Here is a 14,644-nt window from a genome sequence, read left to right as displayed (position 1 = left end):
CCCTGGAACTCTTCTGGTTATTTTAAAGAAATGAGCTATTGCTTAAAAACAGAAATGAAATTACATACATATTCTGTCTACCAAGAATTTTTGCTGTTCTTTTTCAGACTTTTGTTGGCTAATGGGGTTTTCTTTGTGGTTGAATTACAGCATCAAAACATTATTTGCATTTAAAAGCATGGTTACAGGAACAAGTTACATTTATTGACAGAATCGAAGAGATTGTACACTGATATTTAAATTTTATACAACATCTACTATCTATAAGCACTAAATACATGTGGACTTTTTAATTTAGATCACGTGAAGATCCCCACATTTAAGAAGAAAGCTGACATTATAAACACGTGGGAAGATTTCCTTCATTAGCTTAGAATTATTTTACTGAATTCCTAACAGGATACTTTCCTTCAACGTGCTGCTTTTCCATTTCTAATTTAGTTATTGATATTCTAATATTCTAATGGATGGATTCACATCACCAGCCTTTGTTTTAGATGATTAGTTGAAGTGACATTCACTGTGCTAAAGCCTTTGTTGACTATCCTTTAAACACAACTGACTAGCTTAGGGTTTTTAATTTGCAGCATGAATCTACTCCAAGATTTTGCTACTAGAGATAAAAAGCCTACTAGTTTAAACCAGACTTTTCTAAACCATGTTTTAAAGTATGTTTTCATTGTAAATTGGCCTTAAAAGCCTACTTTTAGAGTTCACTTAATTCTGAAAATCTTATGGACAAATGAAAATATTTCAAGTTCAAAAGTTTTTGAATTAAGATAAATTTTTATTTAATAATGAAGTAATACAGGAGGTATGGATGTGCTACTAATCAACACCATGGATGAGCTATTAATAAACACCTTATTATCAAATGGAGAGCTGATGGATCTTGTATATTTCGGTACTATTCATGAGTAAGTGGGAACAGTATTCTGTGAAAATGTGAGATCAAAGTTTAGCTCTGTTTAAAAATGCATGTTAAAGGACAGGAATTAATATTTAAATAGAGGAAAAAAAAGAAAAAAACCAAACGTTCCTTCATATAAATCCCTGATATATTTACATGTTGAGAGTTGACTGGAGTTCTCGTCTTTCAGTTTCAAAAAGAACAAGCAAAATTAAGACCAAAAAACCCGACAAGCATTTTAGGGAAGCAGGTGGACCTTCTACTGCCTTTCTTGTACACACACAGAGGAACAAAAGAGGAGAGAGACAAACCTGATTCTACAGCTGTTTCTAACTTCTACTATACCTTATAATGCATCCTGCAATCATTAGGGATTGCTATATCCCCATTTTCTTAAAACCATACCTCTAAGTGGCCAACTAATGGACACTTGGCAACTCCTTAGTGTACCCTGTATCAGGTTTTTAGGTCAGACAGGCGTGCACCTTGAAAAGGTAAAAGATTTGTCCTTGAAGTGGTTTTTGTTTGCTCAGAATAGGTTGTCTCTCTTTCCACTTGTTAGTGCTCCATTGCCAAGTTGTGCCTGTGTTCCAGTTCTTACTATCATTATTGAATAACGTGAAAATCCAGTCAGCTAAAAAATTACTTCTAATGAAGTTTTAGTGTCTGGTGGATTCGAACAATTTAGACTTTTCAATGAAGTATTATTTTAGTAGATACATTCTCAGTACTGAAAAATTATATACATATACACTGTATTATATGAATAGCTCAAATAATGCCTACTAAATGACATAAAATATATCTGTATATATTTTTTTTCTTTTTACACTATTTTGTACATATGAAGTTGTCACAGTAGGAGAAATTAAAATTAATATCAAAAGATAGAACTTGTGTACCTCATATTTTCAGCTGAATCCTCTGGCATTGGAGCAACAGTTTGGACAGCTGGAAGATTTTTGCTGGTAGCACCATTCACAAAGCTGGATGACGAGGAGGAAGAAGATGATCCTGAGTCTACTGCACCTGTCCCCCCAAAAAATATAGATGTTAACTCAGTCTGAAGAAATATAACTTCTAGACACTTTTAATATAGTCCTTGCCTTATTCATCCAGTTTTAAGTAAAGAAATAAAGTTATTTGTTCTAAAACAATTAAAAACATTCCATATGATTATCATAATAATTAATACCTTATTTTGCTAGTAGAAAATAATAAGCTTACAAAGCTATTGAAAGTCAGGCAAAATAAATCCTTACCTCATTTTCATTACTCCCAAATTATGTTCCAAAGATGAAAATATTTTTACATCATCCTGTAAAGCAAGACTTTTCTAAAATAAAGGTGTATTTAAGATGAGGTTGAGTGGAGAATAGAAGTGTAACTATTTATTTTGGTTGTTATTATATACACACACACACACATACTCTTCTTCACTGCCAGTTGCAACTACAGGCAGTATATTAAAAACGGATTAAAAATAACAGAGAAGGTAAAAAATATATTCCTTCAGGAACTGATGGGGGGAAATAGTGTTTGATGAGTACTAAGACTCTGATTTTATTTTTTTCAGTTTCCCCCCTCAAGTTGAGGAGAATTTTATGACCTTAAAAGTAAGGAGGGCAGTGGGAGTATCATTTCAATGGCTTGCGAAGAGCTGCTCAGAAGAAAGATGCAGACAGGGCATCCATTTACACTTCATGTGATCTGGATTAGAACTAAGGTTCAAACTTAGACCCTAAATGCCAGTCTATCACATTTACTGAAGCAGCGCTGTGAGTTTAGCCTCTCTGAAGCAAACCAGTAAAGGCTCAGAATGGCCATGGAGAGCAGTGAGTGCACTGTGATCAATGCAGTCCCTGTTCTGCTGCATAGTCCCAGTGCAACACGTCACTGCAAGAGAGGCAGCAACCAATGGCCTTGCAGTTGGAGTTCAAAGCCTGAGGGACTGCAATGCTACCAGAGATGAGAGCGACAGACAAGATTTATCCACTTTAGTAACAAGGGGTGGAGAACCCCAATTTAGAGATCAATGGTATAGTTCCGTCAATTTTTTAAAGTGATAACTGGTAACTTCCTATTGCTGGTCAGTTTTAGCAGTTGATATACATCATCTTCCCTTGCATTACACAGGTATATACTCATTTTCAGTTTTCTGCAAAACAGTACAAAACATTTACGCTTTCTTAACTGTTTAAGCTGACAGTGAAGTAGAGATCAAGTGCTGGTAATGGTGAAAAATTCTCTGTCAGCAGAGATTTTATTATTTTTTCTTTAAATTTGCCTTTTAATAATTTTTACTGATAAAAGAAGGTAAAGATCAGAATTTTGACTTTCAAATTTTCATGTAAAATATTTTTGTTTAAAACAATTTACATTAAAAACAGTATCAAAATGCAACTGGGCTTGCTCACAGGAGAGTAGCTGCTGAGGTTCAGGATTTAGACTAGAACTGATTTAGTTTGCTGTTTTAATAATGCATCTGGGAAGTGGATTGTGGCTTACACTGTGGGTTCTAACTTGGACTAAGTAGGAACTGGAAATGTATCCAAGCACACCGACAAGCAACACAAAAGATATAAGGTAGGCTATCCTTCCAAACCTAGGATTCAGAGTAATTCAGCTGGGAATAGGGTAGGTGAAAAAAGATTAAGACTCCGTATATATGTGTGTGTATGTGTATGTGCATGTGTCCGCACTTATATTATTTTTATATTTATATTATTTATATTCATATACACATAGATAACATATTTTTATTGCTTCTTCCATCTTCCTTCCAAAGTCAATTTTTCTTCGTTAAGGTTGTTGTCTAAAAATGCAGTTGCTAAATCGTTTAATCAGCTAGGCTCCCAGAAGAGAAGGTCAAAGAGACCTAGAACTACTGGATTAACACAGAAGTGAGAATCAGAATACGAATTACAGAAATCTAATCTAAAACCTATTAAACCAATTTCTTACACAAACAGATGAAGGAATAAAAACCTATCTCCAAAAAAAACATTCAAAGCATCAAAAGGATTTCAGTAACATACATATTATTACATTGTGACAGCGACATTGACTACAACAGCGATGGCAGATGGAATGTAAACATTGACTGCAATCCATGAATAACTGAAAAAAAGTACCTTTCACAGAAGTCCAGCATAGAATATAATTCAAAGATAAAACTGTATTTCTACAGTATCTGTGCTATACTGTAAAAACAACTGTAAATAGGTTTGGGGGGACATCTAGTGTTTCTGAAAAATTGTTTATTCTTTCTTTTCTACCACAGGAGAAAAAAAAAAGTGCTGTTCAATGGAATTCTACACACTATTTTTAAATCATTAATTGCACAGATAATTTCACAGACTAGAAGTATATAAACCAGAAAGTATCTGGATACTTCATGTATATATCTCGGTACACATATAGTTCTAATTAAATTTGACGCTTGCTGAAATTCCATTGAATTAATACTTTTCCTTTCATCAAGCTAACCAATAAACTAAGACACAAACCCAGTTGCATTAAAAAAAAAGAGAAGCTATAAGAGTTACCAAAAAAAGCAGCCTTTAATCCACAGTGAATGTACCGTGATATCTGCAATACTGTTCTCTACTAAGAACAGTATCAGGGAAATGACTGATTTTTAAATGCAATTACTTACAAAGAAGAGTTACTACATTCCAGCCAAAAAAGTTCAGATCTTTGATCACAAAAAGACTGAAAATCTTAAACTAGTCAGTATCATTTGGAAAACAAGGTTTCCAATGTATATTTTTTTTTGCATAACATAAGAGTACCTAAAAGGAAATCCGTTCAAGATTACTAGAAGTGGCTACGCAAATGGAACTGTTCATAGAAGTGATAAGATTATTCAGAGCATTCATTCCTCTCATCTGCCTCAGGACAATTAGATTTTAAGATTTTTTTTTTTATCCTTAGAAAAATCAAAGTTCTATTAGCAGGTATTAAAGGTAATCTGCAAAAGGAAAGAAAAAAAAATGAGTGTGCCTTCATATTATTCCATGAAGCAGAAGGATGCCAAAAGCTTCCCTTTCCGTTTTCTGCAACCCCAGGGAGATTTCCACTTTCTCAACCCTTGACTGAAGCTGTGATATCCTTGAAGAGAGCTCTTCTCTCAAGTGCTTTTGCTTAGTTTAGAAAGAAAACAAACCATAGCCAGACATTGCAAAGGAGTTTGAGTAAACATCAGTTGCTCTCAGCAAGGATTCATTTCTGAATAGAAGCCACAGTCTCCATAGTTAACAGGCTCCTTCACGATGGACAATCCTATTATTGCTATTATAAATAATAAAAAAAAGAAGATCTTCTCCTTCTTCTAAAGGTTACAATAAACAACTACTAATAAGATAAGACTACAGTTAAATTAGGCAGGTTCTTATTGAAAAACCTTCCAAAAACCATAGTATACTAATTGCCCAAAATATTAACCCCACATAACCTATGATATATATTTATTAAACAACTAGTTGCCTTTATTTTCTTTGGTGCATAAAGAGGGATTAATCGGTAAGTATCATACAAATATCCTCTACTGAAAAGCACTAGAGAAGTTAGTTCAATACTAGACTATGCTCATAAAACAGTATTTTATTCTGGCAGTTTACCCACTTATTTAAAGCTGTGCAAGTCCAAAGTGCACTACCAAGATTACAAACATACACCAAGAGAAAACACTGGCTCTAACAAAGGCCAAGATTTACTCTTTCCAGGTTTTTAGAAGTACAAAAACAGCAACAAAAGGATGATTAAAAAACAAAACACCACTAGAAGTAACAAAACAAAAAAACAAACAAGAAAAAATATGGGTCACAAAAATATTTAAGGACAATACCTGTTGTATTAATCATACTTTTTGGTGTAGCTCCTGTTGCAGCAAATATATTTGGCGTACTACCCGGTGGCAGTCCACTTCCAGCTGTGGCAGCTCCAACTGTGGTAACAGCCAGACTACCTGGAGGGGGTTTCTTCACTGGTACAACCACGCTTCTGTGGAAAAAGAAATGGCACATTACTAAAAGGGCACAATGGTGTCAGCAAGGGCTTTTGTTTATGACAGGATTATGTTGTGTTACAATGCTGTTGCTCAGGAACAAATAATAATGTCAATTTTCTTAACCTTTCTGAAACAGAGTAAGACTACGTTAATGAACCCTAAAACCATACTCCTACCCTTTGCCTGCAGCTTCATATGATTCGGAGAAACTTATTTTGTCTTTCAGTGCCAACAAAATGGAGAGACTCCACCACTGGTGGTGAACATCACTAACACCTGTGTTCTAGATTTGCAAAGAACATGTTAATTGTTGCATACCAGCAGTCTATACAGAATCATAGAATCACCAGGTTGGAAAAGACCTCTTGGGTCATCGAGTCCAACCACTAAACCACGTCCCTGAGCACCTCATCCACCCATCTTTTAAATATCTCCAGGGATGGTGATTCAATTGCCTCCCGGGGCAGCCTCTGCCAGTGCCCAAATGACTGTGTTAATTTGTTGATCTTACTGAAGTTATCTAAGATGACATTTTTTTACCAGTCACCTGTACATTTGCATACGTGATTCTTCTGCACCATACACATTCTGGTCTTGCAAATACAGCTGACTAACAAACTCAATTTTGCACTCAGCCCTCTGGAAAACTTTCATACTCATTTAAATCTAAAGCACATGATGTAAATTGAACACCCACGATTCAACACAGTCACTATTTGATTTCACAATACTGATATCACGTTCCTTTGTAAATAAGGTTTAAAAAGCCGTCTAGAGAATTTTAAGCTTCTAAGAAGGCAGCAGCGCTTTCGTGCAAAAATTATAATGTAGTGTCTCATATTCATAGACAACATTGCGTTCAAACCAACACATTCTCACCTAATCTTAAACCACACTCCTTGTTTTTCAAATCTCAAGACTAAAAGACTCGCTGTGCATGTTGAAAGGAAAGAAGGAGGAAAATATTACACGGACATTTAATTAATATTTTTTCAACACTGGACAGCTGTCACAGTGCAGACAAGTGTATTTACATTTTTCCATTCAATATTTGCATTTCTCTATTAAAACATGTTCCTGAAAGGTCTATTTCAGTAGAAAATCTGAATGAAAAACCAACCTGAAACAAATAATAATTGTTAGTGTTAAAAAAAATATTTTCATCATCATATACACGTTTTCTGGTTAAGCAGACCAATTTCTTCAAAATTAATCTTTGTGATCAAATAAAAAAGCAAGAAAATGTAACTATTTAAGGTAATAAGGCCACATTTTACTCTAGAAGCTCCTTCAGTAATTATTTTGTTACACTTCTGTGTAAATATTAAGGCATCTGATGGATCAAAAGGTGCAGAACAACTTCTTTAAGGTAATGTAGTCTGTTCATATATGCCTAATTCCTCAGACTATCTGGACTTTAAAGACTGGTGATGCAAATTGTATTGATGATGTCCGTTTGAGAATTATATACAGGTGTTATTTTTTGTGTTTTCCTCTTATATGATAACAGTATACAAAAAGCATAAGCAACTTTTTTCCACTCTTTTTATAGTGTTAACCGTGCTAGTTGATGTTTTCTGCATTCTGAACCACTACACTGAAACATGTATTATTAGGAAGGTAAGTCTAATTCTAATAGGTGTCCTTCCATTTAGATTAGAAGGTGAGTTTGCACAATGCAATATCCATTGATTAAGATGCATGGCCCTAAAATAACTGCTTTTGTCTGTAGTTAATAAACTCTTGCAATCCTTGCTGATATGAAGTGTTTACACAGCAGACGCTAAAGGTAAATAAGGCCAAGTCTACACGAATAGACTTCTATCCTTTGTAATATCATGAAATTTCTTAAAATTAATTCATATCTACACAAACGATCTCTAGCTCAATTAATATTTCAGTCAAATACTTGAGTTCCGGGTGTTCAGGAATACTGAGTAATTACTCAAGAGCAGAGTCCCTATAGTGCCACAGAAATACAAGAAGAAATTAGGACTTGCACCTTAAGCAGAACATTTTCCAATTCTATTATTGTCAGAAGAAAACTAGTATCACCAAAGATATCTATAGCATTTCTGTGGAAAACTGCAACAGAAAGGCTAAGACTGGTATGAATGAGGAGTGAATGGGAATATTTGAGTGCAGAAAGAAAAGAGGGAAAGACACACCAAGGAAAAGGCATCTTAGACTGGCAATACCGATGGCACACAGATTAGCGGGTCATCAAGACCACTGGCATGTGTGTAGTTTCACAAGATAACCAGACCTTGGAGACAAAAAACAGTGATGACACAAAGAGGTGGGGAAGGACAGAGAGACTGTCAACAGCTCCATGAGGATGAAAACCCCACAAGATATCCAACTGAAAACAGCTGACAACCTATGAAGAACCCAGGAGAAGAGAGGAAGATTTGGCAGCTGGTGTCCCATGCTCTCCATGGCACTGTAGGAGATCCTGGATCTAGCATTTGGACACAAGTATGGTGGGTACTCAGCTGCTGGACAGATTCCTTAAATGCACACACTCATTCTAGTGCTGGCAAATGTGAGACAGAGTGTGAGTGAATGAAATCTGTTTTGGTTTTTGTTTCACTTTAAGGAAAACAATTTTTTTCCTCCTATAAAGTCTGGTATTGGTATCTGCTAAATTGCTGACAAAATTGTTGCAAAAGCATTTCCAACTTTCCTGATACTTTTCCAAAGAAGACAAAGCTAAATCCAATGTCTTCCTCCTTATCTTCACACATCTTAGTAGCCTTTCAGAGTATCCAAAAATATCACTTAACTTTCCATACATATGTCACATATGTCAACTTCATTCCTCAGACACAATGTACTGGCCTCCTATAAAGGCAAAGACACTTTTCTTAACAGTGTAGTTTAAGATTGAAAACCATCTTCTATAGGAAGAAAGGACAATCCTGCCCAGATCCCATAAATTCTAATGCTGTACATATGGTTGACATTCTTTTTAGCTCTGCATCTGGGCATTAAGACAGATCAGGTGTTATTAAATTACAGATTATCAAGAAACATCAATAAAAACCTCTCTAACGAAGGAATAGGCAAAAATCAGTGAGACATCACTGAAAGAAAATGCAGCTTTCTGACGTGTCATACATGTTGACCTTGTCAAAATGTCTCATTCCTACTGATAAAACAAAATACAGTGAGTGAATACAGAATGACATCCAGATGGAGACTGGAAAACTATAAAACCAACACAACAGAGTGGTCAAACACATGCAAAACAATCAGAGGAAAGGCAGAACAAGAAAGGTGAAAAAGGGTGATTGCATTTAAGTAAAAAAAATCCCTTCTTTTAACCAATCAAACCACTTCTTTCATGAAGGAAGAGAAATCTACAGACTAGAAGAAAAGGTTATATACAATTCTGTAATTTCCTTTTAGGCTTTGTTTTATACAACGTATTTCAGACTTCCTAAACGTTCCAAACTGGTCCACATTTTTCTGAATCATGTCATCATGGTCCCAAATGACCCCTAATGATTTAGCCAACAAAGGCTTAGTAGAAATTGGCCATAGTAACTGACTTTATTTCTTTGTTCATTAGGTGGTTTACAATTCTAAAAATAATTTTGACTACTAATCTCTATTCTGTTGTTCTATGAGTCTCCTTTTCAAATAATAAATACAAGCCTGAAGTCATTGTAATTTATATCATGTTTAAGATGAGTGTTGTTGATTCAACCTGCACAGCATTTCTGCATTGCTGTTTAATTCAATAACCTCAATGGCTACAGGATTCTTCTGGCTTGTCATAATTTGCATAAAATAACTAGATAGAAAATAATACCATTCGCATGTTGAAGTGCAGAAAGAGAAAATGGAAATGAAAAAAACCAACAACCCAACTTTCTCAAATTAGCATTTCTTAAAAATTTAGCTAGCCAGTACTAGTGACAAGAAAATCAGGTTACGAAGCACTATATTTTCTCTATGTACCTCTCTTTCATTTTAAAATCTAGAGGCCTTCCAACCTAACCACTCTGGTAAATCAAGAGGTCAGAGATAAGCCTCCAAAACTGTATGTCTCATGCTATTGGCAATTAAATTAGAATCACTTTATACTCTTCTGGGATATATGAAACCTCTTAAGGTTGATTTAATATTCTTGCACCTCCCTTCCTCCACCAGGGCAGCAGAAAGCAAGAAGATTTTCAAGAAGTGCTTTTCAAAAAGCAGTACAGAATTCAAGGCAAATTTTTACAGAAGCGCTCTGTGACAAACTTCTGACAGATGCTTCAGAAGTAATCAAAGTAGAAAATGCGGGACAGTGTCCGCTATATTCCATGTCACCTTGTTCTAACAGTTAGATTAATTTAATCTCTGAAAAAAACCCTTGGAATTTCTTCTCTGAAAGATACTAATATTGTCCATACCTATGTACATGTCCAGTCATTTATGAAACATATATACTGCTGATTACCTGCTGTTCTTTCTGATTTCAGCCCCAGATTGTGATTTGAGTCTGTAACAAGTGATAGCTAGTATGAACAAACAACATATTTTGAATTATACTTTAGACAATATTCTGTTAGGCTGACTGATTAAGGTAAGATTTGTTTGAAATCAGGGATGAAAGATATAACTCAGAGGCAACAGCCATGGAGAAGAAAAACTGGATTAAAAAATATAAGGTATACAGAAGAGATATGGAAAGCTCACAGAACTATATAATCTTTGAGACTTAAGCAAATAACACCTTTGTGCTGAATATCCAGTTATTATGGATTCTTTCACTCATTTTATACTATACATTCATCAAAACACCCAAATTCTGTACCTAAAATGATCCTAATGTACTAAGTAAAAATGACTTGTTTCTAAATAGAAGAAAGCAAATCATCTCAGGTGTGGTTTTAGGACAACAACATGAAGGTCACTGATCTTTGATCTCAGATTGATCAGGAGAGTGAGTATTTATTCCCAGTGAAATGCTAAGTCCCTCTTACCTCCTTTGCATTCAGGATAAATTAGCTGAGGCATCTAAAATGATCTAGAACATTGACAAGAAACAAGGAAAAACTGTAAGAGATTAAAAAGCTAACTATCAAGAAGGAGTAATGGTCTTGTCTGAACAGAGAAACTGGAAATACTGGAAATTTAATGAGATTGAAGAATGTGAATAGAATATAAGTGAAAACGCCACATATTAAATACCAAAACCATAATCAACTAAAGAAAAAAATAAAGACACAAAAGTATGAGGTATAGGTTGGGAATGAGTGAGGAACCTAATACTGTATCTATGATGCAAAAAGAAAAAAATTATAAAGCAAGAGCTAAAAAGCAGCAGTCCTGCAAAAGTCAATACAACTTTAATAATGAATTTGCAGAGGCCTATTAGGGTAATAAAGCAAGACAAATATCCAGTAACATTTTTAGTAGTATATCCTGCAAACCGTATTAAAAAGTTCAGTGATGCTGGTTTCTCTTTATAAAACGTACATAAAACTTCAGTTGAGATACAGCTACAGTTCCATGTATATGAACATGAAAACATGCACATCACACAGGTTAGAAGAAAAGTTTTGAAACAGATACCTGTGAACAGACTGCTAAAAAAAAAAAGGAGGGCTAATACTCCTAATTTGGTTTAACTTGAACCTATTCATAAATTTAGGATGAATTGTTCTAAATAAACATCTGAGCTGGAGGTGTCCCTGATTTTATTTAGTCAACGAGTGGCTAAGGCACTCTCTATCATTACAGACAATCCTCAGCTTCCTTCTCTGTCTAATGTTCTGAAATCATACCTTTCATTCTCTGGAGATGAAAAGATATTCTAGAGAGAGGACCTCTCAAGTCCACAATGATAAGAAAATTATTGAGAGTGAGCTGGAATCCCAGATGAGTCACTTAAATCACACAGTACTGACTACTTTTTTTCATTCACATGTTCACAACTACTCTGACACCCAATGTAACGGGGAATGCAATGACTAAGTGCTGCCTGCACCTGTAACTGTCCTTCTTGATTCACAGGAAAGGTGCTCTGTTTTCTGCAATTATTTTTTCATATGAACTTTAAAAGGTTCCTTTGGAGAAGACTAAAACATAATTATTCATAACTCTTAAGTTTTCAGGAAAATCAAATCTATTTTTCAGCAATCATCTTTGAAGAATTTAATTACTCTAATGGAAATATAATCTCCTAATTCAGCTATTTTATTCAAATGACTGAATAGACCAGTGCATACCAATGATCTCCCAAAGGTGGGCAATAATATGACATATAAATACTGAACCTCTCTATATGAGCCTTCAGTGCATCTTCTCTCGTGGAAAATGAAAAGAAGAAAATGTTATTCTAGTAAAACACAGAGATACTACAAGCAGTCCTTCTAAATATAGACTATATGCATAAAACATAGATTTTTATCTAAACATACATTTTTAAGACCATCTTTCTCCATACTAACTGGCAGGACATGTATCATCCTTGACTGGATTTCACAAGATGTTCACCTTTTCTAGCATATAGATACCTTTAAAACTGGCTCCAAGGACCTTCTCCAGGGGAGAGGAAAAGAAACTAAATCCTAGACTAAAATACTTCAAAAGTATGTCCTTCACAATATGCCTGTGAAGACTTCATTGAGCACTTAAAACTATGCAAACTCATAATATTCCAGTTTATAACTGATAATGGATTAAAAGAGAATGAGGCATTTAATAGTAGCAAAGAACTGATCTCACTTCCAGTAACTGAAGGCATGGTTTCTATTGAATTAATGCCTATAAGCATAAAATAGATGTAAATTACCTCACTTTGAAAAAATAATAAATAAGATACAAAACCAAGAGCACTCTCAATTTCAACAATAGCAAAACTCTCTATCAGAAAAAAGTAGGGTGGAACAAACAAAAGCTTTAGAATGTAGTACTGGGTAGAATCACAAATTCCCAAATGTTAATGGTTTAGGTTGTGGCTAGTGGGACAAATGGAAATTGACAAAAAAAAAAAAAAGAAACAAGAAATCCCCAAGCCCTAAAAATCAATAACAGTGGCTGATCTTTTTCAGAAAAAAAGATGAGAAGGCAAAAAAAGAATTATTGGTGAGTTATGCTCCATTACTTGCATATCTAGATGAAATAACCCTTTGTGTTTGCTTCTAAAAATGTCATCCTGGATGCCATTTTCAAGGAATTCAGTCTGATGTTAAAAGACATGTCATAACTTTGAGGATACAGGCTCCAGTGTCCCAGAAATCTGTTTATATAGCTCGTAATGTAATTACAGCTACCTTAAGACAGATGAGGCAGAAGGCAGTGATATATTGAAAACTAATTGAAAAATGCAGTTGTCCAGAAGCACTTGTGGGGAAGAGGTCTCTGAAAAGCTGCTCAAAGCTTCAGAGTTTGATGTGAAATTTTTGATGTTGTCACTCTCAATCTATTGAAGAGCTGACAGACAATCAAACCCGTCTGGCTGGCTGGCAGCTCATTTTGCTGGCAGGTGGCAAACAATTAGACACACCAATTTGTGCCTCCTGATGACATTAAAGCATGAAACTAAGTTGTATGCAGGGCCTAGTGATTTGTGTGAAAGCATTTCAAAAATAATACTCTTTACCGTGGCAACTCATTTCAGACTGCCACCTCCCATTACAGCTTTGAGCGGTGAAGACGACAGACTTGAGTTACGTGCGGTGCAAGGCCGCTTCTGTTCAATCCGTCATCAGCGCCCCCCGAGACCTCAATCCCCTCCTTTCATCAATATCACCTCATCATTTACATTCAATAGTACTTGAACTGCTGCATACATTAACTACACACAAGTCCTATTTGATAAAACATGTTGGACACATTTTCTGCTTTTATATTTCATTTATAACTGCACAAATTCTATGGAAAAATACACTGTAGCCTATTACACAATGACTCTTATGAACATATTGGCAATGTACAATTAACAGTACATGCAGAGCAGAACACACCATATTAAATGATAAAATAAAATTGCTAAATTCAGTTCTATTTACACGAGTTTGCTTAATGTGGCATTTACCTGCATGTAAGGTTGTAGTTAAAGAAATATCTTGAAAACAACAAAGATACTGTTATTTTTCTACTAATTACATATTATCTCCACTCTTCTTTTACAAGGCAGTCAGCCATCCAAACGTAAATATAAAACAAAAGTCTATCCTCACAAGGACTAAGAATATCTTCTGATTAAGGTAAAAAATACATTTCTCTAACCTTGATTTGCTTATAAATATGGAATCACTCTGTACATTTTTTAAAAACTGAAACAAATAAAACCTGACAAAACAATACACTCCATTGCTCATGTTTCTCCCCAGAGAGAACAAACATGACCAACAGTCACATTTCTCAGTGAAGTACTAAAAGCTGCATAAACTAGAGCAACAGAAGATCCTATAGAAATAGTCCACAGGCATTGCATTAGCTTTTAAAAAAATACACATGGAAAAGCATGGAAAAACAATTGTGCTGGGATTTTTTTCAGTTTTTCAATGATAAATGGGATACTACAGACAACACAAAATGTTTATAAACCACAACAAGCTAAAAGTTATGTTGCTTTCACAGTATTTTAATTAATTCTAATATTAATTCAATATGCTCGTCAAGCTTTTTCCTTCTTGACCTTCACTTCACTCCCCATGAAAAGTTATAGGGTCAGGAACTCAATCTGCTTCTCCTTTGTAATTTGAAAAAGAAAAGTAACA

At 34.8% G+C, this 14,644-nt stretch overlaps 1 protein-coding gene across 11 annotated transcripts in view; it reads right to left on the bottom strand.

The window, feature by feature from the left end:
• The window catches only part of NBEA (neurobeachin), a 498,960-nt gene that overhangs the window by 269,586 nt on the left and 214,730 nt on the right, over positions 1 to 14,644 (bottom strand). For 10 of the 11 annotated variants that reach the window (XM_054056357.1, XM_054056365.1, XM_054056384.1 and 7 more), the window contains 2 exons: positions 5,760 to 5,914; positions 1,813 to 1,939 (listed from right to left, as the gene is read on the bottom strand). In XM_054056357.1, the coding sequence (XP_053912332.1) occupies positions 1,813 to 1,939; positions 5,760 to 5,914 (282 nt within the window). The remainder of the gene's footprint in view (positions 1 to 1,812; positions 1,940 to 5,759; positions 5,915 to 14,644) is intronic. The other variant, XM_054056373.1, reaches the window with a different exon arrangement.

This window comes from Cuculus canorus, chromosome 1 (assembly GCF_017976375.1).
Source record: "Cuculus canorus isolate bCucCan1 chromosome 1, bCucCan1.pri, whole genome shotgun sequence".
NCBI lineage: Eukaryota > Metazoa > Chordata > Aves > Cuculiformes > Cuculidae > Cuculus > Cuculus canorus.
This window is presented reverse-complemented; position numbering and strand designations above follow the sequence as displayed.